This window comes from Ovis canadensis, chromosome 2, assembly GCF_042477335.2.
Source record: "Ovis canadensis isolate MfBH-ARS-UI-01 breed Bighorn chromosome 2, ARS-UI_OviCan_v2, whole genome shotgun sequence".
Lineage (NCBI taxonomy): Eukaryota > Metazoa > Chordata > Mammalia > Artiodactyla > Bovidae > Ovis > Ovis canadensis.
In genome coordinates this window covers 36,777,688-36,799,124 of record NC_091246.1, presented here as the reverse complement: position 1 = coordinate 36,799,124, position 21,437 = coordinate 36,777,688, and the positions used below count along the sequence as shown (strand labels likewise).

At 39.6% G+C, this 21,437-nt stretch overlaps 1 protein-coding gene across 1 annotated transcript in view; it reads right to left on the bottom strand.

Annotated features, from left to right (window-relative positions):
* RASEF (RAS and EF-hand domain containing) overlaps window positions 1–21,437 on the bottom strand; it is an 86,951-nt gene that overhangs the window by 15,080 nt on the left and 50,434 nt on the right. The window contains exons 7-14 of the mRNA XM_069573925.1: window positions 19,239–19,307; window positions 16,217–16,301; window positions 15,047–15,135; window positions 5,164–5,398; window positions 4,704–4,841; window positions 4,440–4,587; window positions 2,673–2,754; window positions 1,120–1,234 (exon numbers count right to left, since the gene is read on the bottom strand). Coding sequence (XP_069430026.1) covers window positions 1,120–1,234; window positions 2,673–2,754; window positions 4,440–4,587; window positions 4,704–4,841; window positions 5,164–5,398; window positions 15,047–15,135; window positions 16,217–16,301; window positions 19,239–19,307 — 961 coding nt within the window. The remainder of the gene's footprint in view (window positions 1–1,119; window positions 1,235–2,672; window positions 2,755–4,439; window positions 4,588–4,703; window positions 4,842–5,163; window positions 5,399–15,046; window positions 15,136–16,216; window positions 16,302–19,238; window positions 19,308–21,437) is intronic.

Sequence of the window (21,437 nt, the reverse complement as noted above, 5' to 3'; positions counted from 1 at the left end):
TCTAGAGGCTGATTTGAGATCAGACAGCAATCAGTTCTCTGTTCAGCCACCACTGCACTTAATGCCTGTTAAAAATGATAGATCACAGACATACTTGAAAAACTGTATTAGCCACTAGGTTTTTTTTTTTTTTCCAAGAGACTATACTGAATCATGGCTTGAACTGTAGGTTTTTTGGTGATTAATGGTGATTAATAATGTTGGCAGAACATTAACTGTGGTCAAAATAGTTTCCTACTTTAAAAAATTATTGACCATGAAACAAAGGATATGAAAGCTCCTCAGATGAAAGACACCATCTCATTTGAGCAAAAGAAAGCACAGATAGTAACCACACGTTTAAAATACCAACTAGTATGTTAGTAGTACGTTGGGTATGTAAAGACCCAAATCTCTATCGGAAGAAGGTTGAGAACACGGTTCCTATAGAATTTGGACTGGGTGGTGCCAGGTGGTGATGGTATTTCACTTATACTTCTAGCACACGTGTTGGTGTGCTTTCACCTATACATCTAGCGCACGTGGAAGCCCTTATTACACCTCCAGTCACACTACACACCCAGCTCCATCACCCTCTTGTTTGTGAGAACCTCTTTTCCTTGGGTTGTCTGGATTTTCACTTGCTGCCAATCGGGTTCTGATCATATTAAAACCCAGGACTTCCCCCTCTCCCACCACCACTCAGAAGCTCACTTTATTAGTGTCCTTGGTTTCCCTGGTAGCTCAGAGGTTAAAGCATCTGCCTGGAATGCAGGAGACCCGGGTTCAATCCCTGAGTCGGGAAGATCCCCTGGAGAAGGAAATGGCAATCCACTCCAGTACTCTTGCCTGGAGAATCCCATGGAGGGAGGAGCCTGGTAGGCTACAGTCGATGGGGTCGCAAAGAGTCGGACACGACTGAGAGACTTCACTTTGGTTCTATGGGAACTGGCCCGCTACTAAGGAGGAGACCAGTGCTGCTAAGTACTATGAGGAACACTGCCTCCCACATCCAGTTCTTTCTGAGAGCCTAGATCAATGGTTTCTGAGTTCATTTTTACAAAGGAGAAACAGCATTTCCTGAGATCAAGCCTATAACTCTCCCATGTAATTTTTTTGTTGTGTGTTTTGATTTCTTACCTCAATCATATCTACCCATTCTCGTACATTAAGAAAGCTTTTCTCACACGTAACATCATACAGCAGCAAAACACCATCTGCTCTTCTGAAGTAAGACTTGGCAATGCTTCTGAATCTGGAGAAAAGCATGAGGGTAACAGTTCTAATCAGTCAGTCAGTTTGGTGTTGCCTCATTCTTCATCTCTTTTATGCTCACTTTCCCCCAACCCCTCATCTTTAAAGCAAGCCTTGGGACTTCCCTGCTGGTCCAGTGGTTAAGAATCTGCTTTGCAATGTAGGGGGCACAGGTTCGATCCCTAGTCAGGGAACTAAGATCCCACATGCCTCAGAGTAACTAAGCCTAAGCAAAACTGCTAACCCCTTGTGCCACAACTAGAGTGTCGGTGTGCTGCAATGAAAGATCCTGCATGACAACTAAAACCCGATGCAGCAAATAAATACATAAATAAATATATTAAAAAGAAAAACCAAGCCCAATTGAGAAGAATCTACAGGCAACGTAATTCTGTGAAATGGTCATCCCAGAGGCCTAGAATGACCTAGTGAAAGGTAACAGGAGAAGAATCTGCGCTAGTGATATAGAAAAGTCAATCATTTCCTCCACCAAACAATCTCAAGAAAGTCTACAAAGCCCAGTGCATAGTCAGGACAAAGTTGAGAGCATAACTTCTAAAACTGTCAGCCCCAGAAACAAGCTACTGGAACCCAACACAGAGAAATATGGAAGGAGAGGCACATCCAAGAAAACTACTTTTTGGGTGGTGGGTAGGGAGTATTTACTGTGGGTGGCTGGAAGAAGACCCAACCATGTGGAACACCACAGGGTACACAGATGGGGTGTGGGGGGCTTCCCAAGGGAAGAGCACACCTCAATCTATATGTCCTAACTCAACCAAGTATAATATTTTGCAAGATCTTAAATAGGGCACGTTTTTTAAAATGCTGCTAGAAAATATGAGCTCTGTGTGGGCAGGTATTTGTGTGTGTCTGTTTACTGTTTACTGTTGAATCTGAATACTCTGAGTGGTGCTCTGTTACAGAGGCTGGCAGGTACCGCCAAACTTTTTTGCTGCACAACCAGATTCAGTCTGTTGCCAAAGAGATAAGATTAAGACCTATGCTTCACACTTCTGTCCATCAGCAATGAAAGACAGAGAGGGTGTCGCCATACGCAGCTCTACTGTTTAGTTTGCGTCTCTTCCCTTGAACAGAGGAGCTGCCAGGTCTTCTTCTCCATCTTCTCTGGTGCCCCAGCTCCCCAGCTGCTCACACTGTTGCCACTTTCAGGAGTGCTGCCTCACCGACATTCTCTCATTAGGAAAGGGCACTCTCTTTTCCCCAATGTGTCACCAGTTCAAAGGGAGCTTAGAGGGACTCACATGACTGATGATGGAAGAGTGAAGAAAGAAAGGATGTGGAAAAAAGCGAGCATTCTTAAAATTCTAACACTATATCAGAACTATATTATCATGAGCACAAAAGATACCGAACGTCCTACAAGGCTTGTCCGTGCAAACCCCAGCAGAATTCAAAGCTCTGGGGAAAGCACTTGCCTCTCCTGGCCAGCTGTATCCCACAGCTGCAGTACTGTCCGTTCTCCATCTACGATCAGCATTTTCATTTGAAAATCAACTCCTGAAAAAGAAGGTAAGACAACATGGAGAACATGATGTAAATAGTTCCATTGGATTTTACTTTTCAAGCCCTCTTTAGATGAGACAAAAGCCAGTAGGGTGAAGTTCAGTGAGAGAGAGGAAAGAACCTGGCTTTCAATGAGAGTGACCTTCACATAGTAATTATAAGCCAGACCACATGTGCATATCACAGGTTGGCTGGCTTGGGGAAGGATTTAATCTGTGGACAAAAGGAAAATCTATGTTCTGTGTTCACGTAATTAGATGGACTCGGTTTTATGTGTGTGCATGCCCACAAATATGCCTATGTATATATATATGTATTATATATACATATACATATATATGTATTATATATGCAGGTATATCCATGTGTGTATGCATATGTATATACGTACATGTATATGGTGTGTATATATGCCAGGTGCTCTAGCAACTGAACCAAATATTTTAGGCTTTTTATGACTCAAATTGAAGTGAACTTTCAGCTTTGTTATCTTGAAGGGTTTTAACAGTACCATAAATTTACAAAGACATCCATTGTGAAGAGGGTAACCAATCTGTTTTAGGGTTTCTGGTTATCAAAATAAGAGTTCTTTGCGACCCCATGGATGGTAGCCTACCAGTCTCCACTGTCCATGGGATTTTCCAGGCAAGAATACTGGAGTGGGCTGCCATTTCCTTCTCCAGGGCATCTTCCCAAGCCAGGGACTGAACTTGGGTCTCCTGCATTGCAGACAGACGCTTTACCATCTGAGCCACCAGTGAAGCCCAGATAAAGAATAATAATATATGATAATTTGCATATCTTCAACTTCTTTTTACTATTAGACAAATGTGGAAATGAGGAGACTACTTTTCCTTGTTCTGAGAGGTATTATTCATGTGTTCCATTGTGAGGGAGGGGAGGGAACATACACTCGGCTATAATTCTGACCATGATGACAAACTGGCCATCAGTAAGATCACTTCATCAACATCAAGTGACTCCTGATCAGAAAGGCTTTCCCTGGGCATCCTATGCCAAAGGTCACTTCTCCCAAACCTTGTTTTTAAAATGTGTTTCTCATCCGTTTCCCTCTTGGTGGGCTGGGATCTAGCTGGCTTTGTTTACTGTGTATCTGTGGTGCCTGTAGGGCTTCACTGGTGGCTCAGTCAGTGAAGAATCTGGCTGCAATGCAGGAGACAGGGGTTGGGAAGATCCCCTGGAGGAGGGCATGGCAACCCACTCCAGGATTCTCTTGCCTGGAGAATCCCCATGAACAGAGGAGCCTGGCAGCTGCAGTCCATGGAGTCTCAAAGAGTCGGATACAGTTGAGCGACTAAGCAGTGCCTATAACAGTACGTGGCTCACAGTAGGACTCCAGAAGTGCTTGCTGAATAAATGAATCCATCATCTCTGGCATTAAAATTGGTTTGGTTGATCTCACTGGGTAAGCAGATACCTTAGTCCCCTGTTAACGGATACCTCGGTCCCTTGTTAGTCTTCCTTTCCGAAATTTAGGCCTTGGCCAAAGCAGAGGACTACTCTATAGAGGACATGTGAGCACTGACACACATATGTACATATGTATTATACAGAGGGAAAAGAGAGAGATCTCTGGGTCTGTGAATATAGTACCTAAAGAAAATAGAATCAACCTAAGGAAGGTCATTTTCCCATTATCCTCTGAAAAAGAACCATACCCAGGGTAGCACTTGTGTTTCCTCGAAATTCATTCTTGCAAAGTCTCATGAGGAAACTCGACTTCCCCACTGCAGCGTCCCCGGCCAGCACAATCTTGTAAGCCTTCTGCGAGCTGCAAGATTTATGGCTTTCATCCACCATGTCTGTCTAGGGGAAGGAAGCCACAGTGGGTGACAAAGGCAGTGCCTGCTTTCTTCCTAGTAAGTTATATGACATGAACATGAAGAGTGTTCATGAAGAGAAGTGCCTCTGAAACCACGTACCTGTGGTGAAAGCGCAGAGATGGGCTTTCTTGAGGAGCTAATGATACTGCCTTCACTAGCAGATTCTGGGGGCTTCCAGTTCAGGACGGAAGCCACGCCTTCTGAGCCATATGTCTCTTCATCCCTTATATCAGGAACCTGTTTTTTTTTTTTTTTAAGTCGGTCATTAAAAAACAAAGAAAGTCTTTCATTACACACGTACATTGTGAAATAAAAAGAAGAAAAATATGCTGCTGAATCAACAGTCAATGCTGTTAGGGAACAGAGCGGCCACAAAAGGAAATCTATTTTCCTTTTTCCCTAACTTGGTAGAGAAAAATGTTCTCCCAACTATGTTTCACATGTACAACCTTTAAAACACTGCCTCTGACAGATAAAAGCTCAAACAGGGTGGGATATGTATTTCTGTGGAAGAAAGGAGAGCAGGCCTAGGACTTGAAGCAGTGACTTCAGGGCTTACATCCGTGTCCGAAGCATCACCCCCAAAGCTCTCTTGCATGCCGTGCGACTTCTGGAATCCCCTCTGGTGCTTGTACTCCACCTCCGAGTCATACTCATTGGAATCTCGCAGGGTAGACAAGCCACTGTCGAAGCAGCTCTCGGGCAGGCTGTCAACATCACAATTCATCCTCTGCATGGGATCACAGAGGGCCAGCGAGTCACAGTCCTCATCCATGTAGGAACAGCGGGATGATCTGGTAATAAAGGAGAGGACTGCTATACCTGAGGGCCAGTGATTCTCAAGATGACACAGCAATGGAATCAGACAGAAATGGAATCAGACAGCAACGCAATCAAGACCAATATTTTTGTTCTTACCAAGAGCGTAATGTATTCCATGATTAAGCATCAGGGGAAATAAAAAACTCAAAGAAACAGTTCATTCTATGCAACAATTGATTACGATAAAGACATTTAAATCAAGTCAAACATTTAATAAAGGAAGTCACTTAAAAAAATCACCATCCTTATACAAAAAGAATCAGAATGTCCAGGATGTAAATGCAATCTTAAGTTGTGTTAACAAAAAACGTATACAGAACATGGGAACATTTTTATTCTAATGTGATCGGACCATATTCTGAACAGTGTGTTCATTTCCGGATAATATCTCTATTGTGACTTGAGACTTAAAACCCTCCAGTCTGAGAAATGATTCAGTGCACTTGGCTTAAGTTGTAATTGTTTCTTCTCTCCTCAAATACTTGGAAGAGTTAACACTAAGGGCCAACTGATAAACTTTTCCGGGAGTCACATCTCTAATCAACATGGTGAAAAATGACAGGCCGTTAGAAATGTATGACCCTGGAATGGTTTGCATATGAGATGAGTTTTCTGCCACTAAGTATTGACATGCCTGGAAAGACTCTGATGGGAGGGGTTTCCTAAGAAGGTGCACCATAGAAAAACTAGAAATCCTGACTTCTATGGATCTTTCTACTTGGGAAACTCCAATATTTTATAAATGTTCATTTTCTCATTTTATTTTGCTTTTCCATTTGATTCCCTTAAGTATCTAAATTTATATTGAAAGAAAACAAGAGTAACAACTTATTTAGCCCCTACTACACATCGGGAACCATACTAGCCACTAGATATGATATCATCAGAAAGAGGAAATGGGAAGGAAACAGAGATCTCCAGATATGAGAAATATTCTCAATGAATATTCTTAGACAAGAAAGGGTAATCTTTACAGAAATATATGCCATGTAAACCTGAGAAGTCAAAAATATTTTGGTATTATTAGCAAATGTTTAAAATTAACTAAAAAAAGGTAATTTAATCACCTAACTTTCTGTAAATATGTGGCTCAATTATAAAGTCTTTCTCCTGGGACAGGAATTTCTCACCATATCTCAATCTGCTTAGCTAAATGTGTGTACATTTTTTAAATTTGTGTCATCTTTTATGAAACTCTCCTTCTGACACTGATTTTAGGTCAAGCTGTAAGAAACCTAAAGAAACCGTTTCATTATAATATAATGAAATATATAAAAATCAGCTCCACGTTATGATCAGTCAGAACATTTTTTTTAACCTATTTGTATTTCTGATTAGGAATGACAGAGAAAAAAATCCTGATTGAAAAGACACCTTTATACAGAATCTAAATTAAAAATATAGGTATAGATCAGATTTTCTCCAGAGAAGGCAATGGCAACCCACTCCAGTACTTTTGCTTGGAAAATCCCATGGACGGAGGAGCCTGGTAGGCTGCAGTCTATGGGGTTGCTACGAGTCGGACACGACTGAGTGACTTCACTATCACTTTTCACTTTCATGCCTTGGAGAAGGAAATGGCAACCCACTCCAGTGTTCTTGCCTGGAGAATTGCAGGGAGCGGGGGGCCCTGGTGGGCTGCCGTCTAGGGGGTCACATTGAGTTGGACCCAACTGAAGTGACTTAGCAGCACAGGCAGACTTTCTCAAGCTCAACTTATATACATACCCTTTCAAAAGTAAACTAGTCTTTTTGCCTGAAGAATATTTTCATTATGATTAAATATGTAAAAATATAACACAAGTTATATATTTTAGAGTTCTTAGAAAAAACACAAAACTAAAACAAATATACAACTTAAAATCCAATAAGGACACAAAAGCAATAAATAAAAATAAATTTACAAGATGCTTTTGATTAAAACATTTTAATTGAAGTATAATTGATGTATACTATTATATAAATTATAGGCACAGAATATAGTGATTCACAATTTCTACAGGTTATATACTCCATTTATAGTTTTTATAACATATTGGTTATATCCCCTCTGTTGTATAATATATCCTTAAAGCTTTTTTATGCCTAATAGTTTGTACCTTTTACTACCCTACCCCTATATTGCTCCTTCCTCCTCTCCCCACTAGTAGTTATTAATTGGTTCTCTATATCTGTAAACCTGCTTCTTTTTTGTTATATTCACTAGCTTGTTGCATTTTTTAAGATTCCACATATAAGAGAAATCATACAGTATTTTTCTTTCTCTGTATGATTTATTTCAGTTAGCATAATGTCCTCCAAGTCTATCCATGTTGCTGCAAATGGCAAAAATTTCATTCCTTTTTTTTAATGCATGAGTTGTATTTCACTGTATATATACACACTACATCCTTTTAATCCATTCATCTGCTGATGGACACTTAGGTTGCTTACATATTGTGGCTATTGTAATGCTACTATGAACACTGGGCTGCATGTATCTTTTAGAATTTTTTTTTTTCCCAGATACATACCCAGACGTGGAATTGCTGGGTCATATCATTTGTTATTTGTGTTCTTTTTTGATGATACCCATTCTGACAGGTGTGAGGTGATATCTTATTGTGGTTTTGATTTGAATTTACCTGATAATTAGTGATGTTGAGCATCTTCTCATATGCCTATTGGCCACTAGCATCCTCTTTAGAAAAATGTCTATTCAGTTCTTCTGCCAATTTTTAAATTTGGTTGTTTGCTTTTTTGATGTTAAGTTGTATGAGTTGGATATTATGTATGTTGGATATTAACTCCTTATTGGTTATATGATTTCCAAATATTTTCTGCCATTGAGTGGGTTGTCTTTGATTTTCTGATAGTTTCCTTTGCTGTGTAATAGCTTGTAAGTTTAATTAGGTCCCATTTGTTTGTTTTTGCTTTTATTTCCTTTGTTTTAGGAGACAGATCCAAAAACGATTCTATGGTTTATATCAGAATGTTCTGCTTACATTTTCCTCTATGAGTTCTATGGTACCTGATCTTACACTGGTTTCAAATAGGAAAAGGAGTATGTCAAGGCTGTATATTGTCACCCTGCTTATTTAACTTATATGCAGAGTACATCATGAGAAACACTGGACTGGAAGAAACACAAACTGGATCAAGATTGCTGGGAGAAATATCAATAACCTCAGATATGCAGATGACACCACCCTTATGGTAGAAAGTGAAGAGGAACTAAAAAGCTTCTTGATGAAAGTAAAAGTGGAGAATGAAAAAGTTGGCTTAAAGCTCAACATTCAGAAAACGAAGATCATGGCATCTGGTCCCATCACTTCATGGGAAATAGATGGGGAAACAGTGGAAACAGTGTCAGACTTTATTTTTTTGGGCTCCAAAATCACTGCAGATGGTTGCAGCCATGAAATTAAAAGACGTTTACTCCTTGGAAGAAAAGTTATGACCAACCTAGATAGCATATTCAAAAGCAGAGACATTACTTTGACGGCTAAGGTCCATCTAGTCAAGGCTATGGTTTTTCCTGTGGTCATGTGTGGATGTGAGAGTTGGACTGTGAAGAAGGCTGAGTGCCGAAGAATTGATGCTTTTGAATTGTGGTGTTGGAGAAGACTCTTGAGAGTCCCTTGGACTGCAAGGAGATCCAACCAGTCCATTCTGAAGGAGATCAGCCCTGGGATTTCTTTGGAAGGAATGATGTTAAATCTGAAACTCCAGTACTTTGGCCACCTCATGCGAAGAGTTGACTCATTGGAAAAAACTCTGATGCTGGGAGGGATTGGGGGCAGGAGAAGAAGGGGACGACAGAGGATGAGATGGCTGGATGGCATCACTGACTCGATGGACGTGAATCTGAGTGAACTCTGGGAGTTGGTGATGGACAGGGAAGCCTGGTGTGCTGCTATTCATGGGGTCGCAAAGAATTGGATACGACAGAGACTGAAGTGAACTGTACTAATCTTACACTTAGGTCTTTAATCCATTTTGAGTTTATTTTTGTATATAGTGTTAGAAAATGTTCTAATTTCATTCTTTTACATAAAGCTATCTGGTTTTCCCAGGACAGCTACTGAAGATACTGTGTTTTTTTCATTGTATATTCTTGCCTCCTTGTAATAGATTTATTGACTGTAAGTGCATGGATTTATTTTTGGATTCTCTATCTTATTCCACTGATCTATATATGTGTCTGTTTTGATGACTGTAGCTTTGTAGCATAGTCTGAAGTCTGTGAGTATGAGTCCTCCAGCTCTGATATTCTTTTTCAAGATGATGTTGGCTATTCAGGGTGCCCTGTCTTTCCACACAAATTTTGAAACTATTTTTTCTAGTTCTGTGAAAAGTGCCTTTGGTATTTTGTTAAGGATTACACTGTTAGGGATTGCACTGGCTGTAGATTGCACTGGTCATTTTAACAAAATTCATTCTTCCAATCCAAGAACACAGTATATGTTTCCATCTACTTGTGTCATCCTCAGTTTCCTTCATTGGTGTCTTATAGCAGTAGTCCCCAGCCTTTTGGTATCAGGGACTGGTTTCATTGGAAGGGAATTTTTTCATGGACCAGGGTGGGAGATATGGTTTAAGGATGATTCAAGCACATTACATTTATTGTGCACTTTATTTCTATTTTGTGGCAACCGCAGGATATTTTGCCTTGACTTTAGGGTCAGGGTTCACACTCCTATGAGAATCTAATGCCGCTGCTGATCTGATAGGAGGCAGAGCTCAGGCAGTAATGTGAGCGATGGGGAGTAGCTATACAGATTAAGCTTCACTTGCTCCCCTGCCACTCACCTCCTTTTGTGCAGCCAGGTTCCTAACAGGCTACAGACTGGGGTTGGGGATCCCTGTCTTATAGTTTTCCTAGACAAGTCTTTTACTTCCTTATGTAGGTTTATTCCTAGGTATTCTTATTCTTTTTGATGAGATGATAAATGAAAATATCTCAATTTCTGATAGTTCATTGTTAGTGTATAAAAATGCAACAGATTTCTATTAAATTGATACAAAATTAATACATAAATTACAAATATACAAATTTGTATATAATATTATAATATTACAAATTTGAAATATATAATTTACATTAATTAAATTAATATACAAATTAATTTTGTATCCTGGAATTTTACCAAATTCATTGATGAACCTAACAGTTTTCTGGTAGCATCTTCAGGATTTTCTATATATAGTTTCATGTCATCTGCAAACAGTGAATTTCACTTCTTCCTTTTCAATTTGAATTTGTTTTGTTTCTTTCTCTTCTCCGAGTGCTATGGATAGGACTTCCAAAATCATGCTGAATAAAAGTGGCAAGAGGGTGCATCCTTGCCTTGTTCCTGATTTTAGAGGAATGCTTTCAATTTTTCATGTTGAGTATGGTATTAGCTGTGGGTCCATCATACATGGCCTTTATTATTTTGAGGTGTGTTTCCTCTATGCCCACTTTTTGGAAAGTTTTTCAAATCATAAATGGCTGCTGAATTTTGTCAGAGGCTTTTTCTTTATCTATTGAGATGACTGTATCATTTTCATTCTTCAACGTGTTAATGTGGTATATCACATTGAAACAGGAAAATCCTTGCATCCCTAGGATGAATCCACTTGATCATGATGTATGACCATGATGCATTGTTGGATTTGATTTGCTAATATTTTGTTGAGGATTTTTTTGCATCTATGTTTATCAGTGATGCTGCTGCTATTGCTACTAAGTCACTTCAGTCGTGTCCGACTCTGTGTGACCCCATAAACAGCAGCCCACCAGGCTCCCCCGTCCCTGGGATTCTCCAGGCAAGAACACCAGAGTGGGTTGCCATTTCCTTCTCCAATGCATGAAAGTGAAAAGTGAAAGTGAAGTCACTCAGTCGTGTCCGATTATCAGTGATATTAGCCTATAATTTTCTTTTTTAGTGATACCTTTGTCTGGTTTTGGTATCAGGGTGATGGGGGTCTCAGAGGATGAGTTTGGAAGTATTCCCTCCTCTGCAATTTTTTGGACTAATTTAAGAAAGATAATTGCTAATTCTTCACTAAATGTTTGGCAGAATTCACCTCTGAAGCTATCTGGTTCTGGACTTTTGTTTGTTGGGAGTTTTAAAATTACTAATTCAATTTCATTACTGGTAATTGTTCTGTTCATATTTTCTATTTCTTCCTAGTTTATTCTTGGGAGACTGTACCTTTCTAAGAATTTGTCCATTTCTTTTAGGTTGTTCACATTATTGGCATATAGTTGTTTGTAGTAGTCTCTTATAATACTTTGTATTTCTGTGGTGTTGGCTATGTCTTTTCTTTTTTCATTTCTGACTATTGATTTGGACCCTCTCTCTTTTTTGATGAATCTGGCTAAAGGTTAATCAATTTTATCTTTTCAAAGAATCAGCTTTTTGTATCATTGATCTTTTCTATATCTTTTAGTTTCTATTTCATTTATTTCTGATCTTTATGATTTCTTTCCTTCTACTAACTTTGGGTTTTGTTTGTTCTTTCTCATTGCTTTAGGTGTAAGGGTAGGTTGTTTATTTGTGATTTTTGTTTCCTGAGGTAAGCTTATATCGTATAAACTTTCCTCTTAGAACTGCCTTTGCTGTGTCCCATAGGTTTAGATCATTATTGTTTAGTTTTCATTTACCTCTTGGTATTTTTTTAATTTCCTCTTTGACTTTCTCAGTGAGCTGTTGGTTCTTTCATAGCATATTGCTTAGTCTCCCATGTGTTTGTGTTTCTTTACAGTTTTTTCTTGTAGTTGATTTCATTTCATTGTGTTGTTTTTTAGAAAGATGCTTGATATGATTTCAGTTTTCTTAAATTTACTGAGGCTTGTTTTTGTGGCCTATCATGTAATCTATCCTGGCAAATGTGCCATGTACACTTGAAAGAATGTGTATTCTGCTACTTTTGGATGGAATGTTCTCTCTATATCAATTAAGTCCATCTGGTCTAATGTCATTTAAGGCCTATGTTTCCCTATTGATTTTCTATCGGATCATCTGTCCATTGATGAAAGTTAAAGTCCCCCCCACTACTATTGTGTTACTGTTGATTTTTCCTTTTTTGTCCATTAATTTTTGCTTATATATTTAGGTGCTTCTATGTTGGGTTTAGATATATTTACAATTGTTATATCTTCTTGGATTCATCCCTTGATCATTATGTAGTATCCTTTTTTGTCTTATAACAGTCTTTATTTTAGTCTGTTTTGTTTGATATAAGTACTGCTATTCCAGATTTCTTTGGATTTTCCTATGTATGGAAGTCCTTTTCCCATCCCTTCACATTCAATCTGTGTGTGTCTCTAGATCTGAAGTGAGTCTCTTGTAGGCTACACATATATAGGTCTTGTTTTTATATCCATTCAGTCACTCTATGTCTTTTGGTTGAAGTATTTAGTCCATTTACATTGTTGACGGGGTGATTTTAGCAGAAACTAATGTCTGTGGCTGGGGATTTGTTATATAAGTGAATGTTGAAATGTCTCTTGTCAGTAATGTTTGGGTAACAAAAGACATATAAATATGTCTCTGGTCAATAATGTATTAAAGTAATTATCAATGTGAAGAATCTTCCTGCCAAGCAGGAGACACAGGTTCAATTCCTGGGTCAGAAAGATCCCCTGGAGAAGGAAATGGCAAGCCATTCCAGTATTCTTGCCTCAGAAATCCCATGGATGATGGAGCCTGGCAGGGTACAGAGCATGGGGTTGCAAAAAAGCTGGACATGACTTAGTAACTAAACAAAAACAATCTTATTGTCATTTAAAATATTATTTTGGTCTTGTTTTGCAGGTATTTTTTCCCTTTCTTCTTCTTTTGTTCTTTTCTCTTGTGATCTGATGACTAATAAGTTTTACATTAGCGTCAAAAAGAAAACAAAATATTAACTTCCTATATCAAACTGTAACTACCCCCTAAAGGAACATCAGTCTGGATCATGGTGGCCCTCTAGTGACTGTTCAAGGTTATGAGCACAGAAGTGCTACATTCCTGTCACTTTGAGGCAATGGGATGTGATGACTTTGTCCCTTAGTCATATTGCTGAGGAGCTCTTTGTTTAGTACTACCAGCCTTATTCATGGTGTCCACTATTTCCAAAAATGAATTATGGTGAAATTTCTGAAATAATTTTCAGTAATCTAGCTTTTCCCTTATTTGCTTAGAACTGACCTTAAGCATCAGTAAAGAAAAATAGCATCACACCCATATATTTTAAAAAGTAATATCTACTACTCAAAAACAGAAAAGCCAGATGCCTAGAGATACCATTAAAATTTTTTATTTCACAAATCAGTGAAAAATTCTGATATTTGGATAAAGTTTTATTAAAAGTGATCACCAATAACCTTGAAAATAGACCTTTTGGAAAAGCTATCTGGCCATTTTGCTGTTGCCAAGATATTAAGCGCATTATTCTTTAGCCCAAAAGTTCTCAAATGAAAAGGGAAGGAACACAAAATATGAAAGTGGCATCAGAAATGGAAGGCTAGAGATCTACAGTTTATGCACTCACTTCTACCATCAAACTTTGATACACTACAAAATGAGCCTTCTAAGTAGCAACACTGGACACGTATGGTAAATCTCCTACATATGAACCTTCAAGTTGTGAACTTTCAAAGATGTGAACATGCATTTCATCAATGTCAGGCATGAGTGAAATTGCCCTCCATCTCCTATTGCTGACAATCCTTCAGCTCTACCATCTCCCACCTCCTCTCCTATCTCCATTCAGTAACTCTTCTTACCCGTTCACTCACTGCCAGCCCCTGTATGCCAGCTGCTGTACTTACTACTGTACTTTCCAAGGTACTGGACTGTGAGACTAAAAATGTTTGCTTTATTTTTTGAGTTTGCTTTTTAAGTATTATTTATGTGAAAATATTATAAACCTATTACAATATAGTATTACAGAGCAGGTTGTATTAGTTGGGTACCTAGGCAAACTTTGTCAGACTTATGAACTCTGTGAATGTGCTCTTAGAATGGAACTCATTTGTATATAGGAGATTTATTGTATATGTACACACATGTATACACAAATATAATCTTTCAGTTTTCATTGCTAGATCTCAAGTTATAGCAGGGCCAATATTTCACTTCATTTGATTAAAAACAGAGCTAAATTCTCACTTCTGGAAAGCCTCTGTGACTCCTTTAGTACATTAACTCATAAACATCTACTCTCTACATTTCTGTTTGTTTCGAAAGTTTCCCTTTCCTTAAACATAGCTTGCATAATACATACTGAGCTGCTAAACATTTACAGACTGTTCCAAGAATCTTAACATCATACACCACAACATCACGTATGGTAGTTCCACTGGCTTCCCTGAAACACCTCTTACAAAGGGCACTTCTAAGAAATAAGACATAATAGGGATGAAGTAAGGGTGAGCATACATAAAACCAAGTCATAATAACATCTTACAGAAATCACTTTGCCCTCTCTGAAACATTTTAAAATACTTTAATCTTTACGTGTTTCATGTTTCAGAAATTTACAGAGAGTAGAAAATATAAATTAGTGCCCCAAATATATTCTTTTCATTCACCTCTAAGGAAATGTACTTTCCTTTTAACTTTGATCCAGAATTCAAACAAAAAGTTAAAAAGGTGTTAACATACCTGTCATAGCCCAGAGGTTGAGGAGAATGAAGATTAAATTTAGGACTGCTTCTAGAAATTGTATTCCCTGGTGAGATATTATTTATGCGCTGTAATACATAAAATACAGAAGTAATATTTTGTCATTCCATTTAACATTTTATATACATTTTAAAAACCTGCAGTACACTAATTTAGTAATGTAATTGAGAGTTTGGTATCCTACATGAGAAAATGTATGCACAGATAGCAAGGGAAAAAGTGCAACAAACGCCCAAAGGACTCTGTCTCTTCATTATGTCTGAAGTCCAAATCCTGCCATATAGGCCCTCAAGGGGCATCCTGGCTCCCAGATTTACCAGGACCCTGCAATACCAGCTTTGGATTAGTCTCTTCTCAAATCATCATTTGACTTAGTGACTGACTCATCCACACCCAAAGCTGTGGCACTGGAACCCCAACCTTGAAGCTGCCCTCCAAAAGTCAGGGAAGAGGCTTTCTGGCTTTCTGGTTTGGAAAAGGTCCTCAAAATTCTAAATGGGCCTTAGCTTGTTTCTGTAGGAGGGTTTAAAAGCCCGAAGTCTCCACTCTGGTATCTCATAATCACAAAGAACAACCAAAGAGTCTACATAAACTCCTCGGCCAGAAGCACTCTCTCTCTTCTCTCTACAGGGAAATAGTTATTTCTACCTCCATGAGACATCTTACTTTTTATATTAGTGGTATCTGTGCACATCTTAATTCCCTGCATGTGTGCAAAGTTGCTTCAGTCGTGTCCGACTCTAGGCAAGAATACTGGAGTGGGTTGCCATTTCCTCCTCCATGGGATCTTCCTGACTCAGTGATCGAACCCATGTCTCTTATGTCTCCTGCATTGGTAGGAGGGTTCTTTACACTAACACTACCTGGGAAGCCCCCTTAAGTCCTTACCACACTAGAAACTTTTCCAGGATCCAGGCCACACCTTTTATATCTTTCTCTGGTTTTCTGGAACATTGGACAAAGCGCTGGCAAATATCTACACATTATTCAGAGGATTGGCATATTTTTTAACTTGGGAAAATGTTGCCTCCTTTTATTATATGAAATTGTTTTCTCATTCTTATAAGTTCTAAGAAAATACACGGTTTTTTAATCAAAATACTCTACCACAAGAAAGAAGAAAATGCGTTATAAAATTCTGTGGCATACCAAGGATCTGCTGAACTTGCTGTAGCTGTTTTCAAGGGCACTCCTTAGGCCGTCGTTACTGTCATGCAGTTTCCTGTTAGCTGTTCTACAGAGTAAATACATACAATACATAAGCAGATAAGGAAAGTATTAGTGGGATCAATGTCACCACTTTCTTTTCAGGCTGTGATGTTCAGAGCATGGACCTATTACCTCTTGTAACTTTCTACCACTTCCCTTCAAATCTAAACTGAGATGTTAACTCATTACTAGAAGTGCAACTTAACAATGTGTCAACTCTCTTTAAAGGTCTCCAGGCATTTTAGGAGTGAGTCAGTCATGCTGTGGAAACTGCTTCTCCTTCAGGGAGCTCCACTGTTAAAGACAGGTTTGGTGCAGGCCTTTCTGTTCCCTAAAGGCCTAAAGCCAGCCCGCCCCACTTTCTCTCCCCTCCATGCTGGGGGATAGATCTGCTGTGTTCTATCACACTTCTTTCTCCTGGCTCCTCCTACTTGTGGCCTGGTTCTGTACTGCCAGGCACGTTATATACCAGTTAAAAACTCCAATGTTACAGCTATATGCAAAAAAATGAAATTAGAACACCTCCTAACACCATACACAAAGAGAAACTTGAAATGCATTAAAGACCTAAATGTAAGACCAGAAACTATAAAACTCTTAGAGGAAAACATAGGCAGAACGCTATATGACATAAATCAAAGCAAGATCCTCTGTGACCCACTTCCTAGAATAATGGAAATAAAACAAAAGTAAGTAAGTGGGACATAATTAAACTTAAAAGCTTTTGCACAGCAAAGGAAACTATAAATAAGGTGAAAAGACAACCCTCAGAATGGGAGAAAATTCCCTTTTTCTCCCAAAGGAAACAACTGACAAAGGATTAATTTCCAAAATATATAAGCAGCTCATACAACTCAATACCAGAAAAACAAACAACCCAATCAAAAAGTGGGAAAAAGACCTAAACAGACATTTCTCCAAAAAAAAAAAAAAACCACATACAGATGGCTAACAAACACATGAAAAGATGCTCAATACTGCTCATTTTTTGAGAAATGCAAATCAAAACTACAATGAGATATCATCTCACACTGGTCAGAATGGCCATCATCAAAAAGTCTACAAACAATAAATGCAGGAGAGGGTGAGGAAAAAAAGGGAACCTTCTTGCACTGTTGGTGGGAATGTAAATTGATAAAGCCACTATGAAAGATGGTATGGTGATTTCTTGAAAAAACTAGGAATAAAACCACCATAAGACCCAGCAGGCCCACTCCTAGGTATATACCCTGAGGAAACCAAAACTGAAAAAGACACATGGATCCCATTGTTCATTGTAGCACTATTTACAATAGCTAGAACATAGAAGCAACCTAGATGTCCATCAGCAGATGAAATTTTAGTACATATACACAGTGGAATATTATTCAGCAATAAAAAAGAACACATTTGAACAGTTCTAATGAGGTGGATGAACCTAGACCCTATTATACAGTGTGAAGTAAGTCAGAAACAGAAAGCTAAATATTGTATACTAATGCATATTTGTGGAATCTAGAAAGGTGGTACTGGAGAATTTATCTACAGGGCAGCAATGGAGAAAGACATAGAGAACAGACTTATGGACATGGGGAGAGGGCAGGAGAGAGTAACATGGAAACTTACATTACTATATGCAAAACAGATAGCCAATGGGAATTTGCTGTATGTCTCAGGGAACTCAAACAGGGTTCTGTAGCAACCTAGAGGGGTGGGATGGGGAGGGAGGTAGGAGGGAGGTTCAAGAGGAAAGGGACATATGTATACCTTATGGCTGATTCATGTTGAGGTTAGACAGAAAACAACAAAATTCTGTAAAGCAATTATCCTTCAATTAGAAAATAAATTAGTTAAAAAAAGCTCCAATATTGACTCAGGGTTCAAACCCCAACTCAGGCACTTACTTTCCATATATCTTATAGAAGCCATTTAAACAGCCAGAGCCTCAGCAACCTCTAAAATCAAATAGTCTCTGCCTTAGAGACCAGCTACTCTTTCCCTGCTTCAGGTTTATTCATCCTTCAGAACTCAATTCAATTGTTTCTTCCTCTAAAAACACTTTCTGGACCTTCCTGGATAGGAGAATGCCCTTATGAGATACATGGTTCCCCGTGGCCCCCCTCTCTCCTTTGGCATATTATATTTAGAAGTACTGATCAGGTTCCATCTTCTTCCCCTAGATTAGCCCATAAGGAGAGAGGCTAAGTGCCTCTCTGAGTGTCATCTCCTGGCATACCTGAACCATAAAAGGTGCTAAATGAAAACCTGCTGAATAAATGAACAGATGAATTAACAGGATTTTTACAACATATCAACTCTATCAGTGCCACAGGTGAAGCTTAATAAGCATTTGTAATGGTGAAAAAATCATCAAGCCTGACCTGACATTATCTGGGGGAAGTGAAACGAGAAGAAAATATTGCCTGGGAGAAAAGAGAGAAAGGGTGTCAGGGAAGAGGGAAGTGTTGTCAGTGAGGTCCTCAGAGAATGGAATCTGCAGCTTAGTTGCAGAGCTGACAGAGCAGGTGCAATATTTCCAAGAGATTTGAAAAAAAGAAAAATATACTGCTAACCAGGCACAATAAACTGAGTGAGAATGATCATGTATGCCTAGTGATGTGACATGCACTATGTGGGATGCCTGAAACCCCTCAGTGTGCCAAGCTGCACAGAAAGCTGATGAGTTCAGGGCTGTTGTTCTTTACAGTATAATAAATGTATTATAAAGATACAATGGACATACCAACCTGATTTAAGAGGACTTTAGAGAATTATAATCTTGTTCCTAAATTGGAGGAGTTTATGTAGGATTAGCAGCATCAGAAAGCTAAACTAATGTGCTAAAGTCACCATATCAAGAAGGAACATGTGTGGGTCTCCGAACCCAGCCTCTGATATATGGCAACTCGTGTTATATGTGGCACGTGTTTTACTAACAAAATATAAGTTAAATATAAGTGTGATGAGAAATATGAGAACTTACTGGAGTATTTCAATTTGCCTCTCAAGACTATTTCGATCTTCTGTGTATTCTCGGATTATTTCCAGATCCCTGTAAAATTACATTTTATGTTTGAATGAGCATTAGGTGTTCAGTCCTGCCTTACCTATACCTACTCTCCCAGACTCCTTTCCACCTCTTCCAAAGTCCTGTGTCCTTGACCATGGTTTCTGTCTCTCCATGCTCCTGCTCAGATTCTCTCAGCCCATTAGCAGCCTCTTCTCCCTGTGAGCCACAAGCATACCCACACCTCTGCTTCCTCCTGCAAGGCTCTGCTTCCTCCTGCAAGGCTCTGCTTCCTCCATTCCCCCCTGCAGCATCCACAGCTCCTCCACCCCAGCCCACTGCCCTGGCTCCATTCCTTACTGGGACTGAACCCCTGGCCTTCTACTAAGCCTGTTCTCCATAGGCGCTCACATTACCCATTCAGCCCAACCCACTCTCTCACCTCTGCTTATTCTGCTTTTTCCAAGCCTTACTGCTACTGCTGCTAAGTTACTTCAATCGTGTCCGACTCTGTGCGACCCCAGAGACGGCAGCCTACCAGGCTCCTCTGTCCCTGGGATTCTCCAGGCAGGAACACTGGAGTGGGTTGCCATTTCCTTCTCCAATGCATGAGAGTGAAAAGTAAAAGTGAAGTTGCTCAGTTGTGTCCAACTCTTCGTGACCTCATGGACTGCAGTGCACTGCTCCTTCGTCCATGGGATTTTCCAGGTAAGAGTACTGGAGTGGGGTACCATCAAGCCTTATGCAACCCCAGTCCCAGCTATATTAATATTCCTTTCTCATCTCTGTGCTCCCAGCCCTGCTGGCCCTCCCCTCCCCACCCTAAGCCACAGAGAGATCCACAGAACCAGGCTTTCTCTGTTCACTATAAACTCATGCTCAACAAGTCCTCTGTTGCTTTATTATGAAGCGGTCCTGGCCGTCTCCTTAAAATGTCCATTCAGAACATCAGCCACTTCCCTCTAGCCCCTATCCCACCCCAGCCCCATTTCTAAGCCGACAACCCCCATCACTATCTTCCCCAGACCCTCAGGCTGTCAAATTTTGTCCATAATAACTAACTTGCCCATTTGTACTCTTGAGGCTACAAGTTTCCCAACTGTCTCTAGGAATTTAAGTTCCTTAGCCAAAGATTCTGAGACCTTACATTACAGCCTTAAACTAGTTTTTAAACTTTTTAATTTTTTAAAACTTTTGCCTTTCCATTCAAAATATCTTTTCTGTCCACCTGCCTGACCACTGTTCCCCAAACTAATCATATCCCTCCTTATGTCCTTGCCTCTGCTTTGGATTTTGCCATACATGGAATGTCTCTGAGACTCTCTTTCCATCTGTAAAATGGGGATAAGGAAAGTTCCTATTGCATAGGAAACTGTGACTGAGTTAATGCTGCTGCTGCTGCTGCTAAGTCGCTTCAGTCATGTCCGACTCTGTGAGACCCCATAGATGGCAGCCCACCAGGCTCCCCCGTCCCTGGGATTCTCCAGGTAAGAACACTGGGGTGGGTTGCCATTTCCTTCTCCAGTGCATGAAAGTGAAAAGTGAAAGTGAAGTTGCTCAGTCGTGTCCAACTCTTAGCAACCCCATGGACTGCAGCCCACCAGGCTCCTCCGCCCATGGGACTTTCCACGCAAGAGTACTGGAGTGGGGTGCCATTGCCTTCTCCGAGTTAATGCTAATGAAGTACTAAAGACAGTGTCAGGCAGTTGTCAGTGGGACCTGTGTTACTTGTTGACAAGCTAACTCAAGCGTCTCTTCTTTAATAAAGTCTCCACCTTTCTGAACTATAAAGAACACTTTGTCTACCATCTCATGGCAATAAACCCAACGTGTGACACTGCTGGTGGTACTGTTTCTGACATTGTTGAGTTCTTATGCTGTTTAACTCTGCAACCTTTTAGCTTTTAAGCTTCCCAACTAAATCTGAAGTTCTCAAAGAGCAGAGGCCACATCTTTTCTATTTTTAAAATGTACTCCACACTCATAACTCCTTATCTAGCTCAGGGGCCTGTATATAGTAAGCACTTAATAAATGTATGACTGCTTTTCACTGTGCGTGTGCATGCTCAGTCATGTCCGATTCTTTGTAACCTCACAGACTGTAGCTCACCAGGCCCCTCTATCCAGGGAATTTCCCAGGCAAGAATGCTGAAGTGGGTTGCCATTTCCTACTTC